Genomic DNA, 22,771 nt, shown 5'->3' on the forward strand with positions numbered 1-22,771 from the left:
CTGTAAAATAGCAGTACGCCATTGTCATGACATCTGTCATTCACACAAATACAAATACATATTTTGAGAGTTTCATAAAATTGCGTTGCAAATTCGCGCTCTTTAATTTTATTTATTTTTGTCGTGCAATATTAATTGCTAGCAACGGCCCGCGTACGTATGGTACGGACTCTCTTTTTTGTTGTGTTTATCGTGCTGTGAGCTTTGCATATTTGCACATATCGACGGACAATCGAAGTAACTAATACAACAACAAAACCAAGAACAGCAACAACAGTTGCAACGTGTGTGCACGCAAAAAAAGACCTTGTTTATTATTTTTAAGACTGGTAATATTCGCTCTACACCCCCCCCAATATCTTGTGTGTTTGTGTGGGAGTGTGAGCGTGAGTGTGCGAAATGCCTAAGCGCGGCGGTGGCGGCGGCAGTCAACGTTATAACAACAATGCTGGCAATGGAAGCGGCAGCGGGGGCGGCGGCAGTGGTGGATCACGTTTTTCTGCTTTGAAAGATTATGATGGTAAGTTGTTCATGTGCTTAATTACTAATCGATTCTTATCAAACACAATTCTGCGTCCCATTTGCAGATGATGATCATCAGCGTCGCAAGGATCGCAACAAGCGCCGCGTCAGCTTCAAGACATCACAGTTTCCACACAAAAGTGATGTGAAGCTACGCTTACAGGATGTCCGTCGCTGGGACGAGGACGATGATATGAGCGAAATGACAACCACTATCAAGGTATACCGCATTTGCATCATATTACATAGAATATTTCGGGTATAAATTCGAATTAATTTGCTTGCAGGATCGCCCAAGCTCGCGTCGTCGCGGCTCACCAATTCCACGTGGTAAATTTGGCAAACTAGTGCCCAATGGTGCTGGCTGGTATCAAGTGACCGTAAGTAACATATAAAATATATATATCATAACTTATATATGTATATATAATGATCGTAGAAAATAGTCAATACCATTTAATAAGCTTGAATTAGTTTGTGCTGACGCATTTGTTTATAATTTATGTGATGAAACCATGAGATTATATTAAGCAATAGAAGGATATTTACTAAAGATCATGTTATATTGATTGGCGAAAGGTCTGTCGTTCATTTATAATGATTACTCCTTTTCGATTGTATATTCAAGTCGATTGTAAATCTTTTATGAAATATGGGGTAAAGAAAGCAATGTCTGATCGCTGATTGGTTGAAAATTTAGCACTGGTTAGTTTTACCTGCTTATCGCATAAATCGTGAGTTTATTGTCGTCATCTGCTCGGCCGGTCGCCTGCCTATAAAGATATACAGCAGCAGTCGTTGTGATAAACGGCGAGACTTTGGCATTAATATCAATAAAACTTTAAATCAAAAACACACAAATCGCTTATCAAGCAGTTACTTACATACATTCGCCTACAGTCATGCGATCTTAATATCAATTAAGTACAAAACTTGTTTTCTAAGTACTATGCACGGCTCGTTTCTATTTCGATTAAGCATTATCAGTTTATTGGCAACAATAAAGCTGTTGGCTGTTTTGAACTAAACTCCAGCTAGACATGGTATTTCCTAGAAATAGCTGTGCGAACTGAAATAACTTTAGTTTATTTCATGATGAGGCCTTGTTAATTAACTTACATTGTCATATAGCAAAAACTGAATGTAACAATTGCACTCTAAGTACAGTGCAGCTCATATGATTAGAGTCACTTTTGATATGAGTGGTCCACTTCATATTTAGACTCTCTTGTATACATATGCGAATGTCTGCGTGTGTGTGTGTGTCGGTTAGTTTAATTGTTTAACAGCCCCCTTATAGTCCTCATGCTGATCGCAGTGCGTTTCGGTCACAGCGTGCGCTCCCAAGTGCTGGCAATGAACATTGTCGTCAGCTAATCTGCTATCTCTCTGCCAATGGAGGCAATAAAAAACGCGTCAGGGCAGCGCTGTTTCCTTTTAGCCGCTGAAGCGCCGAGCTTACGGTTGGCGTTTGTATAGAGTAGTTGGGTCATTTCATTGACGGCCGGCAATCGTTGAAGTCGCGCGCTGCCAACTAAACCGAAACAAGCCGAATCTCAAGAGTAAATTGGACTCGCGCCTGCTCCACATATGTATTTCGCATTGTCGGGTATTATCGCTGGCGCTTATCTGAAAGCAAATATTGGTTGTCTTTCGATTAAGGGGCAAGGAAACTAAGCGTCTGTGTGTACATACTATAACGAATTCCAGATCTGCACTGGGCAGATCTCACGGCCTAGGTGCGCGCGTGCGCTTTCTCTCGCTCGCGATCGCTCCGTAACTGGGTTGCCATCTTATCAGAAGAAGAGACAAAGAGGGAGAGAGAGTAAAGAGCTGTGCAATGAGTACGCTGGGAGCTTGGGACTATGCCATCCTGGCCGTGGTCCTCATCATATCTATAGGCATCGGTGTTTATTATCGGTATGTGGACAACAAACAGAGCAATACTACGGCGTTTTTTCTGGCTGATCGTTCCATGGGAGTGACGCCAGTGGCGTTCAGCTTGATGGCCAGCTTCATGTCGGCGGTCACAATACTTGGCGTCTCCATGGAGATCTATCAGTATGGCACCATGTTCGTCATCATCAATATCTCGTATGTGCTGTCAACGCCCGTTGCCGCCTATCTAATACTGCCAGTATTTTATCGCTTGAAAACGGCCAGCGTCTATGAATATCTGGAGCTGCGCTTTGGCTATGCCACCCGTTTGGTGGCCTCGGTGACCTTCTCGCTCCAGATGATACTCTACATGGGCATTGTGGTCTATGCTCCCGCCCTGGCGCTGGAGGCAGTCACGGGTCTCAATCAGATCTTCTCCGTGCTGATTGTGGGCATGGTCTGCACCATTTATGCCACAATGGGTGGCATGAAGGCGGTGCTCATAACGGACATATACCAGTCGATCCTGATGTTTGTCTCTGTCTTCAGTGTGATCATCTACACGGGCATCAAGGCCGGCAGCTTTGATGTCGTTTGGAAGGCAGCGCAGGAGTCCGGCCGCATTGACTTCACCAACTTTAGCGTAGATCCCACAACTCGACACTCCTGGTTCACACAGGTGCTCGGCGGCAGCGCAACCTACCTGAGCCTATACGGCGTGAATCAAGCGCAAGTGCAACGGCTGTTGGCCGTACGCAATTTGCGATCCGCGCGCTCCGCTCTCTGGTGGTGTTTGCCCATCTTGTGCCTGCTAAGCCTCAGCACTTGCTTCTCGGGTCTGTGCATCTATTGGTACTACCGCAACTGTGATCCCCTGTTGGCTGGACGCGTCAGCTCGCGGGACCAGATCATGCCGCTATTTGTGGTGGACACCATGGGCGGCTATACTGGACTGGCGGGTCTCTTTGTGTCCGGCATATTCTGTGCCAGCCTGTCGACGATCAGCACAGCGATCAGTTCGCTGGCTGCTGTCACGTTGGAGGATTACCTGAAGCCACTGATGCACAGCTGTAGAAAACGCACGCTCACGGATCATCAGACCATGTGGTACTCCAAGCTGTTGTCGGCCTTCTTTGGCGCTCTCTGCATTGGCATGGCCTTCCTGGCCGGCTCCATTGGTGGCCTGCTGCAGGCGGCTCTTTCCATCTTTGGCATCATTGGCGGGCCCCTGCTGGGGCTCTTCACGCTGGGCATGTACGTGACGTCGGCCAATCAGAAAGGCGCCATTGGCGGGCTGCTGCTGTCGCTAGCCGTTTCCTTTTGGATTGGGTTCGGTCAGCCAAAGCCGCCCATACCCAGCCTGGAGATGTCCATTGCCGGCTGCCCGGCTGATCGCAGCTATGCCGCTGACATACTCCTCCTGCAAACCGAGACTGCACACTTCAGAGAGAGTCCTGAGCCCGAGCCCGAATCCTCGTACTTCTATCTCTACCGCATTAGCTACATGTGGTATGCACCCATTGGCTTCGTCGTTTCCTTGTTTGGCGGCTGGCTGCTCTCGTACTGCATGGCCGCCTTCAAGTGGGACAACAATCGTCGCATCTACCACGACGCCGATTGCACGCTGATCAAGCACGATCTCTTTGTGCCGCCCATAGCCAAGCAGCTGCAGCGACGCCAAATGCCACGCCTAGTCGTGACCAGCACCACCAGCAGCGGCAGCGGCAGTGGCAGCAACAGAAGCAGCTACAGCCACAAGGAGTCCAAAAGCGAAAAGCCACACACACAACTCTAATTTATTGAATTCTTCAATTCTTCTCTTTCGTTAGTTTTTTTTTTTTTTATTAAGTGCAACGCGTTTTACATTCGATTATGGAAAATGCAGCTTAGTAATAATAAACAAAGATTTAAAAAAAAAAAAAAAATTATATAACTGATCCCGGCAGAAGCTTAGCCTCTGCTCTCACCCTTTGCTCTAGCTGGGAATCGGCTGGGCTGTGGCTGCCTCACGCTGGGCACGATTGTTGCCGGCCTCGTAGTAGTTGCGTCCCTGGGCCATGTGCCACAGGGCGAGTAGGCGTGTCAGCTCCTTGTAGCTGAGCGTGTTCAAGGGCTTCTGCTCGGACGTGTTTACGCCCGCTGCGCGCAGCTGCTCGACGATGGTGTCGTAGACGTTGCTCTTGATTGGCTCCGGCTCCTCGTTCGTCTGTTGTTTCGGCGCTATTTTCAAGATGTGCGGCAGCTCCTGTGGTTGTGCTTGGCCTGACTGGCCCTGCTCCATGGAGTCCAGCGAGACGAGCTCCTCCTCGTTGGCCATGGGCAGAGCTGTGCAGCAGGTGGCAGCCAGCAGTGCCAGCAGGCCGATGGCCAGGCAAACGCTGTGCTTCATGCTCGCTCTTTTAGCTTTGGCTTAGCTAATTAATTAATTGATTGAATTGTACTTTAGATATGTTGTGGATCCGTCGCTGGGTCGCCTGGCTGCCTGCTTGTCAGAGGGTCGCGTTTGCACTGACAATGCACAGAGAACTTAACTTTGCTGCCGTCTGCCGATCGTGGAATCATGAACGAACACGGAACCTAACAGTCGGCGGGGGCGATGGTGCGTTCCAATTTCTGTTTTCTATCAGTGGCCCCGCTCTCTCTCTCTCTCTTTCTCTCTCTCGCTCGCTCTCCCTCTCTGTTTATTTGTCTCTCTTCCCCTGCTACCCCATTCACAATCGACGATCCCCAGCGAGTAGTCATTGAGTTGGTTCCTCGTTTGACTTTAGGGTCGTTCTTGTTGATGTTCAAATTGTTTTTATCTATACATGTACTTGTACATAGCCACACTCACACTCACACTCACATAGATGTACATATATACATATGCATATCGTTCCCTTGTTTTGCATTTTCTTTAATTCGTTTTTTTGCGTCGTTTGGTTTGGTTTGGTTTTATTGGGTTGTCTGATTTACTAATACTTATTTCTCTTTCTATATGGAATAATACATATATACATGTATACATATTGTATATATCATATAATGCACACAAATAGATGGGCTGGCAATTTTTCTGCCATCATCTAGTCTCGCTATTCCTCTCTCTTTCCGTCTGTCTCTCTTATACTCTCATACATTTATGTGAACATGTGTAATATATATATTTTGTGTACAATCTTATCTTTAGTGAACTTCTTTTTTTTTTAAGTTAACGCAGAACATTTGTTTAGAATTTAAAGCTTTTATGTTGCATGCTTTTAGGCTGAGCTTTTAAATCGCACTTTCATTTGGGACAGCTGTTTTTTGTCTAGGTGGCAACGTTGTCAACGGTTTTGACAATTTAAACTGAAATTCAATTAGCACATAATTAAAATGCAGTCAGACCACTAAAATGCAACTTGAATAATTTATTTGCATTAATTATATTTTATTGTATAAGATGATTCTATTATTATTAGAAACTCTTGCTGCCAATTGCATTTTTATTGATAAGATATGTATATAGTATATATGTATATGTAACTAAGTTTTCTTTTGATTGATTGCTGAAGCAGGAAGTGCGCTCTCCATTCTATAATTATTTCTGAGCACATACAAATCTATGAATTTATAAAGAAAAAAAAAAAAAACAATTCCAATTACTGTTTTACTATTTGCATACTAACTGACAGTACATGTTTTACATCTCGCAGAGGCTAATTAATAATTGAATAAATAAAATATATACTATACATGTGTGTGTGTTTGTGTGTGTGTGTGTAGATTTATGCAAACGGTCTAAAGATAGCATTGGAATATTTTGTTTTGCTAGATTACTTTCCTATGGAGTGCAAAAGCAAGTGCATTTATGTGAGACCGCACGTGCCAGCCAACAGGTGGCGTCTTAGTCATCACATATACATATGTATATGTATTGTCGATTAAATATTTTATATGGTTGTTTTGAAATTGCTTTACATTTTCGCTCCAGGCCAAAGAAATTGCGCGAAAATTCCCGTTGCAAGAAACTGAGTCATAAGAAATCAAAACTTTTAGCACCGCTGCGTGTGTGTGTGTTTCCTGCTCTCTCTCTCTCTCTCTCTCTCTTTCCTTGTCCCACTCTCACTCTCACTTGGCGCTCTTAAAGTTTTCTTCTCTGTGCATCAGCAGCCGCAGCAGTCTCTGATGTCATCGCCTAGCAATGCGCGAATGCGTGTGCAGCTCAGCTGTGGTAGGCGGGGTGGGCTGGGGCGTAGCGTGGCGTGGCATGGCGCGGCGCGGTAACGGTTCTTATCGCGCCGGTAACATTTACGTCTCTCTCTCTCTCTTTCATTCCTGGCCATTATTTATGGATTTGGTTTTTATTTCGTTGATATCGTAGCCGGACGAATTGAAAGATGCCGCGCAGACAGTCTAACGATTTATCACTTGCATCTAAACGGTACTTTTTGTTGTGTTTCATTTTCCTTAGCTGTCAGCAATAAGACGAATTATTAATTATAAAACACATATATATACACACACAGACACAGGCACAGACACACACACACACACATGCATGCATGCACGCACTCTCGACTCTCTTCCTCTCTTCCTCTTGCCGTGCAAACACACATGTCACAAATGTTTCTTGAGCAACGAAACAAAAAAATGTATACACAGTAAATATATATGTATGTATATATACGTTATTATTATTGCTTATTTAACAAAAATTATGGAGTTAAGTAAAAAACAAAAAAAAAAGGCTAAGCAAATTGATATTTGGTTAAGGTTTTTGGAATGTTTGCTGCAGCTATTGCTTGACATCAGGATCAACAGCATTGGCTGCTGTTGTTGTTCCTGTGAGTTGTTCTTGTTGTTTCCCTGTTGTTGTTGTTGTTGCTGCTGCTGCTGCTGCTGCTGTTGGGCGCGTTAACGTAAAGACACCTGTGCTGCCCACATCATCCATGGGCTGTGCTATGATAGTCGATGTGGTGCTCTATATATATATATATATACATACAAATATATATACAGATGTTGAAAATGTTTAAATACATTTCTCATTTTATTTATTTCTTTTTTTTTCTTTCTGTAAATAACTTACGCCATTTTTAGTCTCTTCGGGACTCCATGAGCGCTTATCATCCAAATCCTTTGAGCAACAGCTGCCCATTTTGTTGTTGTGTTTGAGTGGGTGGTTGGGTGGTTGAGCTGATGGATGAGTTGAGTGGCTCGTTTGGCTGCTGTTGTTGCTTTAACCTCGCACGGTGTTTAACGAATGGCTCTGCGTTTGCCGGTGCGCGCTTGTTAGCCAGCAAAATCGGCTTGCCGAAGCAGAGTTTCACTCGCCAGTAGCCGTTGGCGTCGCTGCCGCAGCTGGCGTCGCCAACGCCATCGCCATTGCCATCACCGTCGGCGTCGGCGTCGGCGTCATCATTCATATCAATTCTAGAAATTCATGTGTGTCTCAGCGCGCTCATATTCCTCATTGTTTATGTGTACAAAAGAGGAATTTATATATACTAGACCAGCCCAGCCCCAGCCCATAAGCCCCCAAAAAACACATATGACTGATCAGACAACCAGCCCGAGCAGCCCAACCATCCGATCATCCTCTCACTCTTTCTCTGCCTCTCTCTCTCTATCTCTATTTTTCTCTCTCTCTCTCTTTCTCTCTCTCTCTATCTCTCTTTTTTTCTCTCTCTCTCTTTTCTCTCTTTCTCTCTCTCTCTTTTGTCTCTCTCTCTCTCTTTTTCTCTCTTCTCTCTCTCTCTCTTTTTCTCTCTCTCTGTCTCTATCTCTTTTTTTCTCTCTCTCTCTCCCTCTCTCTCTCTCTCTCACTCTCACTCTCAATGTCAATCTCATTCTCAATCCCAATCTCAGTCGCACCTTTAGACGACGACGACGACTCATGGTCTCGGCTATTCGAATAGTTAAGCTGATCAGATCTTCAAGTGTTATCAGCTGGCATTTGTTAAATGTTGACAAATACATATTTAACCATAACAAAAATGATCACATTGTCTAATTAAATTCGACAACAACAACAACAAAAGCAACACCAGCAAGAGGCTGACTAATGCAGCAACTGAGGCGCTTTAGCATTTGGCTCTTTATCAATTAGCTCTGCTTGGCAATAGCTGCTAGACCCCAATAAGCTCGTTGATTGGAAAAGTTTAAGGACTTTAAGTCAGCCAGGCCAAATTTGGGGCCAGGCCCCAATGGCTGGCCTAATGAGTAGTAAACATAATAAGCGAACACTAATGCTACATAATAAATATATTTATCGCATTAATGCGCAGTAAAATCAAAATCAAAATGAAATTGAGTGCGTAATGGGGTAATGGGCGTAGTGAGCTCACAGTGACTTATTTGATTACTATATACCCTGTAATTTGTGAACGGAAGGGTGGAGATAAGCAAGAATAATTAGGAAAATATATTGAATAAAATTTATATTACAGGAAATGATTGCAAGAAACGAGAGCTATAATAAAACGATCATTTCTAATGCTGATAATATAAAATAAATAGATAATATATGCAATATTCAGATAAACTATAATGTCGATACTTACTATCTATAGTTGAAAATGTGGAAAAATATTTTGTTGAAAGATTGACCTAAACAAGAGATTATATGTATATTTATACTTGAGAATATATAATGCGAGTATGTACATATTGTATATGTGAAATTAATTTATTTATACATATATAAACAAATTTTCATACAATGGAAAATGGAAAGGAATGGAATGTAATAATTTGTATAATTGCAGGGTATTTCATAGTTGATCACTCTCTGCTTATTTTGTTGTTGTCTTTTTATCTATGATTACAACGAACTCATAGCTAGATACAATTGCGTGCATATGTGTGTTTATGATATATAGTATATCAAAATTACTTCCAAGTAAAATTGGAACTATCTAAAAAAGTAAAAATCTGAAAAAAACCACCAACCTGCCCCAATTACTAAGCGTAAATATATGCAAGTATATATGCCAAGTAAAGGTAGATAGATGTCTAAAAATATACACATATGCATATATAAATATATATATGATGTATCTGCGTGTGCGTCATAATTATAATCAAAATGCTCATAATTAAATCATAGACACTTGAAGATAAGCGCACCCAAAAGTAATTAAAATACAAAGAGGCCCCAGGTCCGCGGGTCCCAGGCCAGTCACCATAGTCTAAATCGGAATTTGGAATTGGTATGCAAATATTGAGTAATTGGGAGTGTAGCACGTAATGAGCAACGTTACACACACACACACACACACACACATATATATATATTTACAGGCATAATAAATAAAAAACAACAATAGCAGTAAAAGTAAAATAACAATAACGAAAAACCATGAAGAGACGATAAACTAGGCAAGTGAAATAGTTCCCATTGGCTTGTTCCAGTTTTGCAGTTATCGATAATTGAAAGTATATATGTAAATATACGTACATACATATACACTTCGCGTCATCAGGTTAGCGCCCCCCTTACACTCATTTTCTTTTACGTTTTTCTCTTTGCCTATTGCACGTAACTTCTTGGTTTTTTTTTTATTTCATTATCATCATATGAGATGTCTCTCATACCAAAAAAAAGCGCGAGTGAAAACCCGTTATGTTTTATTTTCTATTCTGCTCAATTTTCGCAAAAAATGTGTGCACTTATTTTGCGTCATCAGATTAGCGCCCCCAAATGCAATTGTAATTATCTTGCTTATTTTGGCAATTACACTCACCAAATTTTTTGTGAAGCTCAAAGTATTCAATATATTTATAGTATGGGTAAAGAAACAGTTTTATCTTTGGTTGAAAATCAAAGATTGAGGCATACTTTGAATCTAGACTATGCAACCATAAAATTGCTGAAAAATCAGGAAAAAACACAAAACTAAGTGGCAATTTTCTTACAAATAGGGAAAACTATGGAAAAAACTATATAAGCGGCAATAATCAAGTGATTTCAGAAGGAAATAGAAGAGCATTAGTTCGAGAAGCTTTGAATTCCCACGAATCGACCACCAAGATTAGGGTTAAAATCAGTGTTAGGACGAGCTTATCAACGGTCTAAAGAGCAATTGAGAAAGTTAATTACTTAAAGAAACAGAATGTAAAAAAAAAGTCACCAGTCGATATGCTGAGAAAAGAAATACGCATTAATTTTGGCCGGGCGAATATGACGTGGTCTACCCAATGGCAGCATGTTGTCTTTTCTGATGAGAAAAATTGAATTTGGAAGGAACTGATGGATATAATTATTATATCCATGACCTACTCATAGAAGAACATTATTTGGAACGGTTTCCAAGCCGCTGCGGCGGGGGGGTGGTGTGGCATTTGTGTAGGTATCAATATCTTACTACAGCACTTGCAAGCTTCAATTTTTGACATCGCGCATGAACGCATAAGACCATAATATCGTGTTTAAAACTTCTGTTCCGCATTTCTATAACCTGTCTGAAAACCGGCATTAGATTTTCCAGCATGATAATGCCTCAATTCAGACCGCCCGATCCGTGTAGTTCTGGATTCAGGGCCAAAAAATTGATCTCATGGAGTGGCCACCATACTCACTCGACCTTAATATCATTGGAAACGTCTGGGGATGGTTGGTCAGGAAAGTATATGAGTCCGGAAAGCATTATAGTACAAAGACAGAGTTAATCGAAGGTACTGAACACGCTTAATCAACCATATCCTTGAATAATATTGAACAACTTTATAATTCCATTCCTAATCGAATTTTTAAAGTAATTTCAAACAAAAACGGCACTACGCAGCTTAAAATACAGGTGTTATTTTTGGTAATTAACTTAAATAAATTGAATTTAGCGCAGGGGGCGCTAATCTGATGACCAAATTTTTGTTACATGTTTTTTGTACATTTTACAAAAAAAAATTATTTAAAAATAATCCTTATTGTTACAGTAGCCATTCTTTTTGTATTTTAAAGAGAAATAAATGGAGTATATTGTAAAAAAATTTCAAAGATGGAGCTCTGCTGGTTTAGATTTTATTTAGCTTTGAGGTTGAGTGTAAAGGGGGGCGCTAACCTGATGACGCGCAGTGTATGTATATGTATGTATATCTATCTACACCCACTCACTCCAAGATTTCTGTTTGTTTATTTTGAATTAGATCACTTATACAGCATTCTTAATATAGACATATATTATACATCACTAATATAGATTGTGCTTGATAGTGCGAGCGGCGATTGATGAGTGACTGAAAGCACAATTAACCTGAGTGATTGAGTAACCGACAATCGATTGATCGATTGACTACTTAGACTGATTGACCTGGCTTGATAAATAGACTAGCTGATTGAGAGACCGATTGAATATGAATAACATTGACTGACTAGTTGGCTGATTGATGAATTGATTGACAAATAGGCTGATTGACTGATTATGGAATGAACACTTGATTGATTGAATGACTAGTTGGCAGTTAGTTGATTGACTGATAGAATAGCTTAGGAACTGTCTTCTGCAAGGACTGATTGACTGTCTGACTGGTTGACCCTCTATGGGCTGATTGACTGAATGTGCGAATTATTGACCTGCTTAGTTATTTAGTAACGATTAAGTTCCCTAATTGATAGATAGACATATTAATTATCTAACAATTTGATTGACTGACAGAATAGCAAAGCTCTAACTGACAGAGTGACAGACTAAATAATTGACTATTGACTGATTGAGGGAAGTGATTGAAGGCCAATTGAAGTCAAGTGAGAAACTCAATTGATTTAAAGCTCGCTTGTAATCTAATCACTAGACTAATTAACTAATTATTATTAAGCAGAGATAAGTCATAATCAATTTGCGTTTATGTGAGGCTCCAACAAAATAAATATTCATTTCCCTTTCTGTTTTGCAGATACAAAATGGCCAGATCTATGAGAAGGAGACGCTGCTGCGTGCTCTACTGGCTGCTATGTCGCCGCACGTTTTCATCCCTCAATATTGGCGTACGGAGCGCCACTGCGTCATCTTCTTCACGGATGACTTTGAGGTGGCTGAGCGCATACAGCAGCTGGGAAGGCACGCACAGTTGCCGGATGGCTTTCGACTGATGCCACGCGTGCGCAGCGGCGTGCCCTTGGTTACCATTGACGAGGACTTCAAGGCCAAAATGAAGGCGGTGATGGCCAAGCGCTACAATTTACAGACCAAGGCACTGGATCTGTCCCGTTTCCATGCCGATCAAGATCTGAAGCCGTTCTTTTGTCCACTGTTCCGGGTGAATGTGATGAGCGCAGCACTGGACATCATTTGCGATAATATACCCGATCTGGAGGCAATCAATCTCAATGATAACAATATGTCCACCATGGAATCGTTCAAGGGCGCCGACAAGCGCTTGCCGCATCTCAAGATCCTTTATCTAGGCGACAACAATGTACAGATGATAATTTCTTAAAACAACTTGTCGACTTTGACTCTACAAATATCATTTCTTCTGGTTGCAGCTACCGTCGCTGGCTCATCTTTTGGTCTTTCGCAATTTGCCGATTATTGAGTTGGTCTTGCGCAATAATCCATGCCGTTTGCGCTACAAGGATCCACAGCAATTTGTCAGGTATACTATGCTTTGAGTAATTTATTCTGCTTTCGAAATGGGACGCAGCCAGCGAATCATCAACGTTGCGAAACACGGACAGCGGCTAGAGGTCTTTGTCTATCTGCAAAAGCCTCGCCAGCAGTGTTCTTAATCCTTGTTTCTCTTCTCTCTCTCTCTTTCCCGCTCTCTTACCTTTGACTCTACTGATTTGCTGAGCTCGCACTGCCGCAAAGCCATTTGGATTTGCCACACGGCACTCGCAGCTTTAATTGTCTCTTTAGTAAGCAAATGCATTTGGGGGCATTGGAGCATTGAATAGAGCAACGAAAGTGGAGCCGAGCTTTTGGCAGTTAGCAGAAAAAAAAAATACAATGCAAAAAAAAAAAAAACTAAAAAAAAAAATAAGAAAAAAATATTTAAAAAAAAATATTAAAAAAAAAAAGAAAGCCCAGTGGAAAAAAGAACGACACATGCGTAAAGTATAATATTGAACAGAAACACCGTATACGTTATACTAACTGACATTTTGACGATATGGCAACACCGTACGCCAGACTTAGCCTCACACTGACACACGGACCTCGAACAGTGCATTGCGCTTCCACTATGCAGGCAGGCATGCTGCTGCGTAACGGGCCGCCTTGCGCTGGCATTGCGTATGCCAGACAAGGACAACACGTCGTATGCCCCGAACAAGGCAACCCACATGAGCGCATACACGCACGCCCGCACGCACGCACACGTTGCACTCACACGGACACATGCACGCGCGCGCGAGTTCGCGCACGCTCGCTCCCGGCCGGCTCCATTGTGGGCCGTTGTGGCCGCCATTGTTAGTTTACGAATTGAGCTGCGCTGCTGTGTTGCTGTTGTTGTTGTTGCAGTTGCAGTTGCTGTTGCGTTAGCGTCGGCGTCGGCGTCAATGTTGTCGTTGGCTTCATCCTAAGGCACGGTGCGCGCGCCCAGCGGACAGCTAAAAAGCAAAACACTGACGATCAGACATGCACACACACACACACTCTCACACACGCTCATCACGACTCCATTACCACGATCCATGCAGATGAGAACACGACCTAACACCTACCCCCTACCCCAAGAGCTGGCGAAGGCGACCGTACATAAAGCCCATCGACTGCGTTTCAGTGCAAGCCTTTCCACTCTGTAGTGATTGGCGGTGGGGGCGTGCCTAGTCTGTGGATGCAATGCTTAGTTGACAGCAAGAGACACACACAGACACAGAGTCACACTCTCTCTCTCTCACACACACACACACATATATATACAAACGCGCGCAATGTGGACAGTGGGCTGCGCGCTGAACTTTGGCGCGCAGCCTTTGGGTATTTGAAAAAATGTTGAAAAAAAAAATATGAAAAAAATATATATATATAAAAAATAAAAATAAAAAAATGAAAAAAAAAGTAAAAACAAAAAAACGGCCTAAAAGTTTGGCTCTGCTTCAAAATTAAATTATTGCAGAAAACTCCAGGCCTTTTGCGCATTAGGGTTTTGTTTTTTATAACCAGCGCCAATTAAAGCCAATTGCAATTGCTTCAAAGTTTTCTCAATGCAATTCAAATTGCTTTATTATGCAAGCGAAACAGGTGCCAAAATGCATTTCGAAATGGCAAGGCGACAGTGGGGCAAGTAATTATGCATACACATGTGTATGTGTATGTAAATTGCCATTGAATTGCATTAATATTTTGTATATATATGTATTATTGTTTAACTAATTCATTCATTCGACATATATATACCTGTGTGTGTGTGCGTGTGTGCGTATGTATGCCGCATCTATACATTTGCGTGTACGTATGCATGCACACTGCACACTACTAATACAAAAACAACAACAACAACATCAAACAAAAATCGGATGCAATTCCAACTGCAAAACTATTTACAGTGAAGTACGCCGTAAATTCCCAAAAATCCTGAAACTGGTAAGTGAAGCGAATCATGAGAATGCTGAGTGCATTCATTCATTAATTATGCATTACTGATGATGTTGATGATCATACCACCGATGCTAATCATTATGATTTAGGATGGGGAAACGCTGCCGCCGCAGGTCCATTTCGATTTGAACGAATCGTCGGTGCTGCCACCGGCCAAGGCATCCTTCTTATGCGACAGCGCTGGCGCCGATGTGGTGCGCCAATTCCTGGATCAATACTTTAGCATTTTCGATTCGGATAATCGCCAGCCGCTGCTGGATGCGTATCACGAGCATGCAATGCTCTCGATATCGATGCCCTCGGTCAGCCAGTCGGGCAGGTAAGTCCGCTATAGCACTCCTGACCTGAACTCTCCTAAACTCATTGTTTGTCTCGCCGATCTAGTAGACTGAATAACTTCTGGAAATTCAATCGCAATCTACGACGCCTAAACAGCGAACGTGAAGATTTACGCATACGCCTTTTGAAGAGCGGACGACTTGCCTGTGTGTCCACACTGGACGAATGGCCACGTACACTGCACGAACGTCGCACTTTCACGGTCGACCTGACCATATACAATGTGAGTCGCAGCAGCAGCAGCAGCCACATCGGAAATTGTGCTAATCGAATCTCTCTTCTCTGCAGCCCCAAATGATGTTATTCACGGTGACCGGATTGTTCAAGGAGCTAACTGGCGATACGAGCGCTGGTACGCCCAGCAACATGCAGGCCTACGAGCTGCGCCACTTTATGCGCACCTTTGTGGTGGTGCCACAGAACTCGGGCTTTTGCATTCGCAACGAGACGATCTTCCTAAACAGTGCCACTTGCGAGCAGACACGCGAATTCAAGCGCACACAGCATCAGCCAGCGCCAGGCGCCGATATGGCCGTTGGCCTAACACCGATCGGGGCAGCAGCCGTGGCCGAGGGATCAATACAGAATCGTTTGCAACCGAGCCAGGCAGTGCCTGGCGCACCTGTTGCCCTGCTGGCAACACCGTCTCCATCGAATCCAACTGCCGTGCCCGCTGGCGGCAATGCGGCTGCCCTCAACGATGCCACCAAAATGCAAATGGTGCAAGCGATGAGTGCACAAAGTCAAATGAATCTGGACTGGAGTCGCAAGTGCGTAGCCAGGGCAACAATATAGCCATACCACACCTGTATACGATATATATTCTATATTCACATTTATTATTTGTTATGCCTTTCAGATGCTTAGAGGAGACGAATTGGGACTTCAACCATGCCGCCTTTGTGTTCGAGAAACTGTTCAAGGAAAACAAAATTCCGCCCGAGGCTTTCGTCAAATAAGTAGCCCAAGAGAATACACACGCACACGCACCTATACACCTTCCCAAAACACCAACCAATACAACACACCCACGCACATATATGCAGTTTGAATAGCAATAATAATATCCACATCATTTTAAGGATAAGCCGGCCTATAATACCACACAAGATTTGGGCATGTTCAAGAAAAGCCCTCACACAATAACACACAAGATTAAATTAGGGCATTTTCCGTTTGTTAATCATTTCTCTTTCTTTTTTTTTTATATATATATATATTTCTGTGTAATTTACATTTTAAGCTGATATACAGGAATTCTAGCGAGGTTTCTGAATGCTTGTGAATTCTATTATATCACATGGAATTGTTTGATTGTTTCCAATTTGTTAATCTTTCCTAAATTACACGAATTATTCAAGTGTATTTAGAACATTTACGAAAACTTTTCGAGAATTGCTAAAAATTAGAAGATGTCAACACACACATATATACACATACACACACTTCTACATAAAATATAATTCTTATAAAAATAAACTTAGCTGCATTGAAAAAAAAGAATAATAATAATAATAATAATAATAATAAAGAAATGAGAGCAACAATTTTCTTAGGTCCTTGTAAAAAGTTATAGAAAAATTTTTATTTATCGACTTTGGTCATGCAACAAAAAAGAAGAAGAAAAGAGCGAAAGTTATAATTTTTGATTTCGTTTTTTGCAAATCTTTTTTTTTTTAACTAGAAGTTTAGTAAGTACAGAAACACGATATATATAAGCTGGTAGCATTAATATACCATAATATCTATACAAATATATATATATATATGTATATGTATGTTTATATATATATATATATTTGTATATATATGTATATGTCTATATATAAAAGTCTCTTGAATTAAATGGCAAACCAGAGAAAACGTATTAGCTTGTAAGCGTAAAACTTTAGTCTAAATCATTCTTAATTATAAATCGTCTAAGAAATAAATATACATGTTTATGTAAAAAGCAACATAGTTTTATTGATTTAAACTAAAATTATGGCTAAAAGTGTCCATTCTACATATATTTAAAAAATAAAATTATATAATTAAAAAATAAATTAGCTAAAAGCTTAAGATAATTAATGAAGTTTATCAGATTTCAATGTGTTGTTTGAGATTATGGGGTCTCTCTAATTCCCCCTTCTCTTTAAAATCCCAAATGCAAATTAGATCCCAATTACCCCTTCTATTTCAACTTTGAATCAATCAATTTTGAATATAATGTATAGTGTATAGCATCTGGTCCACTCCAATTTTCCCCTTCAATTCTAGATATTGTTCTCCCTCTTAGACAAATTCAATCAGTTTTGAAGGTCCACTCTAATTTATTCAAGCTATTTTCCCCTTACAATGGCTTTTGCAGTTGTCCAATCAAAAGTTTCGTTAAATAACAAACTGAAATAAAAGTTTAGCCAGGACATCCACCAGCTGGGTGTTGCAACTTGCAAGCTTTATATCAGTTGCTATACAAATGAGCCGAGTGCAGCCGCTAGATGGCGACACGCTGTCAAAGACGAAAAAGACAAAGAGACAAAAAGTTTATAAGATATTTGAAAAGCGTAAGCCGTACGTGATCACAGTTGTATGTAGGCGCCCTCTCGCACACACACACACACACATACTCTCAGACCTATGAGTGGACATAACTGATTTGTCCAGACTAAACAATAGGACAAAAGGAACAAAGAGCTTTTCTAGTTTCTAACGCGCCGCACAGCTGCCGCCCATAGGACAGGCCTGGTCAACTGGTCACCTGGTCAACTGGTCAGCCGGTCAGCCCGCCATCGCATTGTCCTTGCAGCATCCCAAGCGCAGGCGTCCTGGTTCCCACTGCCAGCAGTCCAGCTGCCGCAACTTGAAGATCTTGAACAATGGGCATCGAAAGGGGTTTCTGGGCCGGTTGGCGCTTTTGTTATTCATAATTAGCCAACGAATGTATCTTTCTTTGTTGGTTCGGACTTAAAATCAGTTTTTGGGTACAAGTTCGGCCGGCTTTACAGCTGCCAAACAAAAATTTTGGGCACTCAAACAAATTAGAAGAATGATAAAAGAAGAAAAAGAAAAACAAGTCAATCTTGTTGTAACTAACGGATAACAAAGCTTTTATGCAAGAGATTTCATTAGAATTTGATCACAACAGCAAACAGTATTCAATTCCCACAAAAGAATATGCAAGCATATGTAAATACATACACACATACATCCTTTTGCATGTACAGCAATTCTTACTGCTTGCATGCATTCACATACACACAAACATACACTCACATATACTTATTAGGTTTAAACGCCAACCAACCAAGAGTCGCTAAGCTGCACTCAGGCACACGCGCCCTACGCCCACAGAGCTGCTCGTCTATATCTTTCTCGCTCATACACACGCTATCAAGCAATGCACGTGCTTTTGCGTTTGCTTTTGCGCTTGCTTTTGGTTTTTGCTTTGCTGTTGTTGCGCTTTCAAATTGCATTTCAGCTTACAGCGCTTGTTGTTGTTGTTGTGTGGATTTGGTTTCGTCGTTGCGTTTGCCGATTGGATATTGGCGTTTGTTATTGTTGCTGCTGCTTACAAAATGGCCGCTGCCCATTGCCTAGGATTGTTGCTGTAACTGGCTCATGTCAGTAGGCGCCATCTGTGCGGTGCGAGAGCGGCAAGGCAAAGCTACAACTGCTTTTGCTCTTTCGCTCTCTCTTACAATATGCCAGTTCTCTTATACAGTCAATGTCAAGGCTTGTTGCTAAGCTCAGTCTTTCCTTACGTTTTTCTGTTCATGAACTTAAATTTGTTGCGCATCTGTCCATGCACTCACACACACACTGGCATATGGCAAATAAATACTAACGCTAAATGCTATGTGTGTGAAAGCGTGTTTAGGGGTTTTCAAGCTAAGTAAATAATGAAATTAAACAGAAATGCGAATTATTTTAATTTAATATATGTGTCTATATATACGTACATATTTATGTATATGTATATTTATTATTTTATAAACAAGTACTTAGATACATAGCTATTTATTTTTTAATATATATTATTTAGTATATACATTTAACACGTTAAATATTTGCGTAAGTAATTGCTATGGCAAAAGTTCCATGTGCCAAATTCTCGCCGAGCTGCATCGTTATCCTTATGCTGGCCACACAGACTGGCAGAGGCCAGGAGCAGGAGCAGGAGCAGGAGCAGGAACAGGGGCAGCGGCCAGGAGACAGGGGATAGGGGACAGGGGGTTGTTGCAGGCGGATTGCCTGACTAAAGTCAATGATCGCATGGCTGTCGGGGCTGCAAATATGCGAAGAGCCGAAATGGGAACGGGAATTTCGGGTACGTGAAATCGCAATCAAGCGCTAAGGATCAGCGCGCTGTCCTGCCAAGGCGTCCCATAATCCTACGACAGCAGGATCAGAGCACGCAGCACAGCGCAGCAAACGAAGGCGGCAGTGGCGGACCGAGAGGATTCGCTCGTTCACTCGGAACATTTTTGGCAATTACCGAAAAATAAAGAAGCGAATTAATGCCAAGCGAGCGAGACAGACAGAGTGAGAGCGACACAGAGAGAGAGAGAGAGGGTGACAGCGAGTAGCGAAAGGGACACAATAAAGGAGTAAAAGGAGAAAAAAAAAAGAAAAGACTTTGCACCTGTCCAGCTAAATGCAAAAGGAACTCCACGACAGCCGGGGCGCAAAAAGTAAACGAAATTAAGGATAAGCAGTGCAAGGATCAACGGCAACTTCAACGAGGACAGCGCGCGTGCCAGCAACAGCAACAGCAACAACAACAATAGCAACAACAACAACAACAAAGTCAGCTTAATTTTGCAAAAGGTGCTCCAGTGCAATGGCCCGATCCTTGGCCGTCCCTCCGCTTGTGGGTGCACGGACAACTCCTGCTGCTGCTGCTGCTGCTGTGGCTGTGGCTGTGGCTGTGGCTGCTCCTGGCTGAGCTAACTCTGTCTAAGCTTCGCGTGCCGCTCGCTTTTTGTTCTCTTTCGCGTTGCTCAGTCGCGTCTCATTGTTATGCATTTTAAATATGAATTTTTTATTGCCGCCAGACATGCAACATGCAGCGCGCAGGATAAATGTCCTCTCGGCTCTCGGCTGTCGGCTCGCCTTTGCCAGCGATCCTGCGGCCCCTTTTTTGCGTCGTGTTTTGTTTTTTCGCTCTTAATTTTTATTATTTTTTTGTTTTGTCCAGCTAAATGCTTGTTAATACCCGGCGTTAATCAGCAGGAGCGCCCAAGGCGCTGCGCACTTGGGTGGCCTGCAGATGTCCTGGCCAGGGCCCAGTCGATCGAACGCATCATGCAGCCAGCCAGACAGCCAGCCAGACAGCCAGCAGCAGCGCAGCAGCAGCAGCAGCAATTGCCATTGGTTTGGGCAATTAAAAGGCCGCAATTCCGTTGCCTATTTACGCCCCTAATTAATTGCCATTAACACGCTGTGGGATTCCAGCCAACGGAGTCTCATCGAAAGCCCAATATGTATTTATAGCAAGTTAACATCCTTTTCGCTTTTGGCCCTCAACTCCTTTATTGGCTATCGGAAGAGAGCTTTGTAAAATTTGCAATGTTATTTATCGGAAATTAGCCAAAGCCTTAGGCCTTCAGCCAGGCGGATATAGGCTGCGCGTGGGCCATTCGATTTCGAATTTGCTTTTAAGATTTCTATCTCAGCTTGATTTATATAAAGGCGAACCAGAAACTTATTAATTAACAGCGCTCGTAGGGATTGTCAGCGCGAAGTTAGCTGAATATATGACTGTATACATACATATAACAGTGTATTCAGCTATTCTATTAAGCAGCTGGCATACTATACTATTGTTATACGTTTGTATAACAGGTATACCCACTAACTAGTTTAATGATTTAGTATTATACTGTTCTACTGATATTCTGGTATATTATTAATTTGGCATGCTATGATAGTGTTATACGATTATACTAGACTATAGGTCTACTACGTACTAACTGGCATACTAGTATGCTGTTATACTGACTTTCTAATATATTTGTATTCTGGCAAAGATAATATTTTACTGCCGTAGTAGTAAACTGACGTACTCGCATACTGGTATACTCTCGCATGGTTATATTGCTACGATAATATACCATACAATATAATATACCAGTCTAGTGAAATACTCATATACTGTTATACTGAATCAATTTCACATTAGTATATTGTTATACTTGAATACTAGAGCTCTACATATAATCAGGTATACTGTTTTGCTGGTATACTCTTATTATTGTTACTGTTATACTATATACTGTTATGCTACTATACTATTAAGTTGACATTTTATTGCTACTGTTATATTATATACTGTTATACTACTATGCCGTTACACTGTTAAATTGTCATACAATAAGTAAAAGTGGAGCTAAACAGCGACTGGACTTTGGGGATACACAGACTTAAATCAAAACATTCTATGTTCATTTATTCAAGAGCCATCGATAAGTTTTTGTATTTTATGGCATTCAAGCTGAGCTTCCTTCCATGTTAGTCAATGACATAGACTCTATCTTTAGATGATAATTATAGCCTCTCATTGCCTATAAAGTGCTCTCTAGAATTATTGCCTTACGGTATCGCTGACTAGCATAGCTACATGGGCATGTCTATATGGATGTCTAAGCAGCAATATTTACTCAATGTTGTCTGCGAATCTTCATTCATTAACGCAATTTAGTTACCGTCGATTGCAATTAAATATACTTGGACATATTTCATTATTTTGTATATCTTATGGCCAGGCTTACTCTGGCGCCTCAGCACTGATACGTTCCACTGCAATTTACAGCTGGGGCTAAGCCAGCTGCGAGCTGCGAGCTGCGAGCTGGGGACTCGAGTCGTGGCTCTACTTTGACAACTTTTACCTGGCTGCCCCTAATTGAATGAACTGTTAATTGGTATTCTGTTTCTGCTTGGCTTGAATGGGTCAATTAAAGTGTTGCTGCTGCTGCTGCTTCTTCTTCTTTTTTTAATATGCCACGCCCATCTGGGCTGCACTGGGCTGGGCAGCCGATGCAGCGCGTGGCCAACACGAAAAGTGGGGCGGCAGCCGTTGCATGCCCCTGCGCACGGCCCTGTGCCCCTGCAGCGATTATGTAATCAGAACACATTAAGCGGCGATTAAGACACAAGCGATATGCAAAAAAAAACCTACACACACACACACGCACAGAGTGACGAGAGGGAAAAGAGCAGCAGGAGAAGAGGCGCAGCAGCAGCAGCAGCAGCAGCAGCAGCAGGAGTAGGAAGAGCTGGAGTAGAGCAAGCAAATCCGAAGATCAGATTGCACATTGTCCTGCATAAATTGGACCCAGACCTGCGGCAACGACTCCGGCTTACTCTGTGCACTGTGGCACGCGCTCAAGGAGGCTGCAGCGCGTTGCAGCCAGGGGTTGAGGTCGCAGCGATGCGTCGCTGCCAGCACGCTTTATGCACTTATGCACAAACTGCAATGCCTGAGCTCCTTTTGCTCCTTTTGCTCTTTGGGTTTTTATTGCAGTTGCTGCTGCTCTTGTACTAGTTGTTGT

General features: G+C 42.1%; 4 protein-coding genes across 5 annotated transcripts; 2 read left to right on the plus strand and 2 right to left on the minus strand.

The window, feature by feature from the left end:
• The first annotated feature begins 45 nt into the window (after nt 1–45).
• On the plus strand, nt 46–17,190 carry LOC6584547 (nuclear RNA export factor 1). Of its 2 annotated transcripts, none has more exons than XM_015161567.3 (10): nt 46–520; nt 588–742; nt 810–902; nt 12,253–12,774; nt 12,845–12,954; nt 14,849–14,885; nt 14,990–15,219; nt 15,285–15,462; nt 15,528–16,009; nt 16,099–17,190. In XM_015161567.3, exons 1-10 carry the CDS (start codon nt 400–402, stop codon nt 16,196–16,198), a joined length of 2,028 nt encoding a protein of 675 aa, XP_015017053.1. In that variant the 5' UTR covers nt 46–399; the 3' UTR covers nt 16,199–17,190. The 2 variants fall into 2 exon arrangements, with proteins under 2 accessions (XP_015017053.1, XP_002010202.2); XM_002010166.4 differs by having other exon boundaries at nt 15,288–15,462.
• Nucleotides 1,778–4,330, plus strand: LOC26527864 (putative sodium-dependent multivitamin transporter). Its single transcript, XM_015161687.3, has one exon. The coding sequence runs from the start codon at nt 2,363–2,365 to the stop codon at nt 4,193–4,195; it is 1,833 nt and encodes a 610-aa protein (XP_015017173.1). The 5' UTR covers nt 1,778–2,362; the 3' UTR covers nt 4,196–4,330.
• On the minus strand, nt 4,221–4,927 carry LOC6584548. Its single transcript, XM_002010167.4, has one exon. It carries the CDS (start codon nt 4,787–4,789, stop codon nt 4,376–4,378), a length of 414 nt encoding a protein of 137 aa, XP_002010203.1. The 5' UTR covers nt 4,790–4,927; the 3' UTR covers nt 4,221–4,375.
• On the minus strand, nt 6,687–7,642 carry LOC6584549. The gene is made up of 2 exons (XM_002010168.4): nt 7,451–7,642; nt 6,687–7,342 (listed from the first exon to the last, which is right to left on the minus strand). Exons 1-2 carry the CDS (start codon nt 7,517–7,519, stop codon nt 7,157–7,159), a joined length of 255 nt encoding a protein of 84 aa, XP_002010204.1. The 5' UTR covers nt 7,520–7,642; the 3' UTR covers nt 6,687–7,156.
• Nucleotides 17,191–22,771: the final 5,581 nt, after the last annotated feature.

Source organism: Drosophila mojavensis, unplaced genomic scaffold (assembly GCF_018153725.1).
Source record: "Drosophila mojavensis isolate 15081-1352.22 unplaced genomic scaffold, ASM1815372v1 contig_136, whole genome shotgun sequence".
In the NCBI taxonomy this organism is placed as follows: Eukaryota; Metazoa; Arthropoda; class Insecta; order Diptera; family Drosophilidae; genus Drosophila; species Drosophila mojavensis.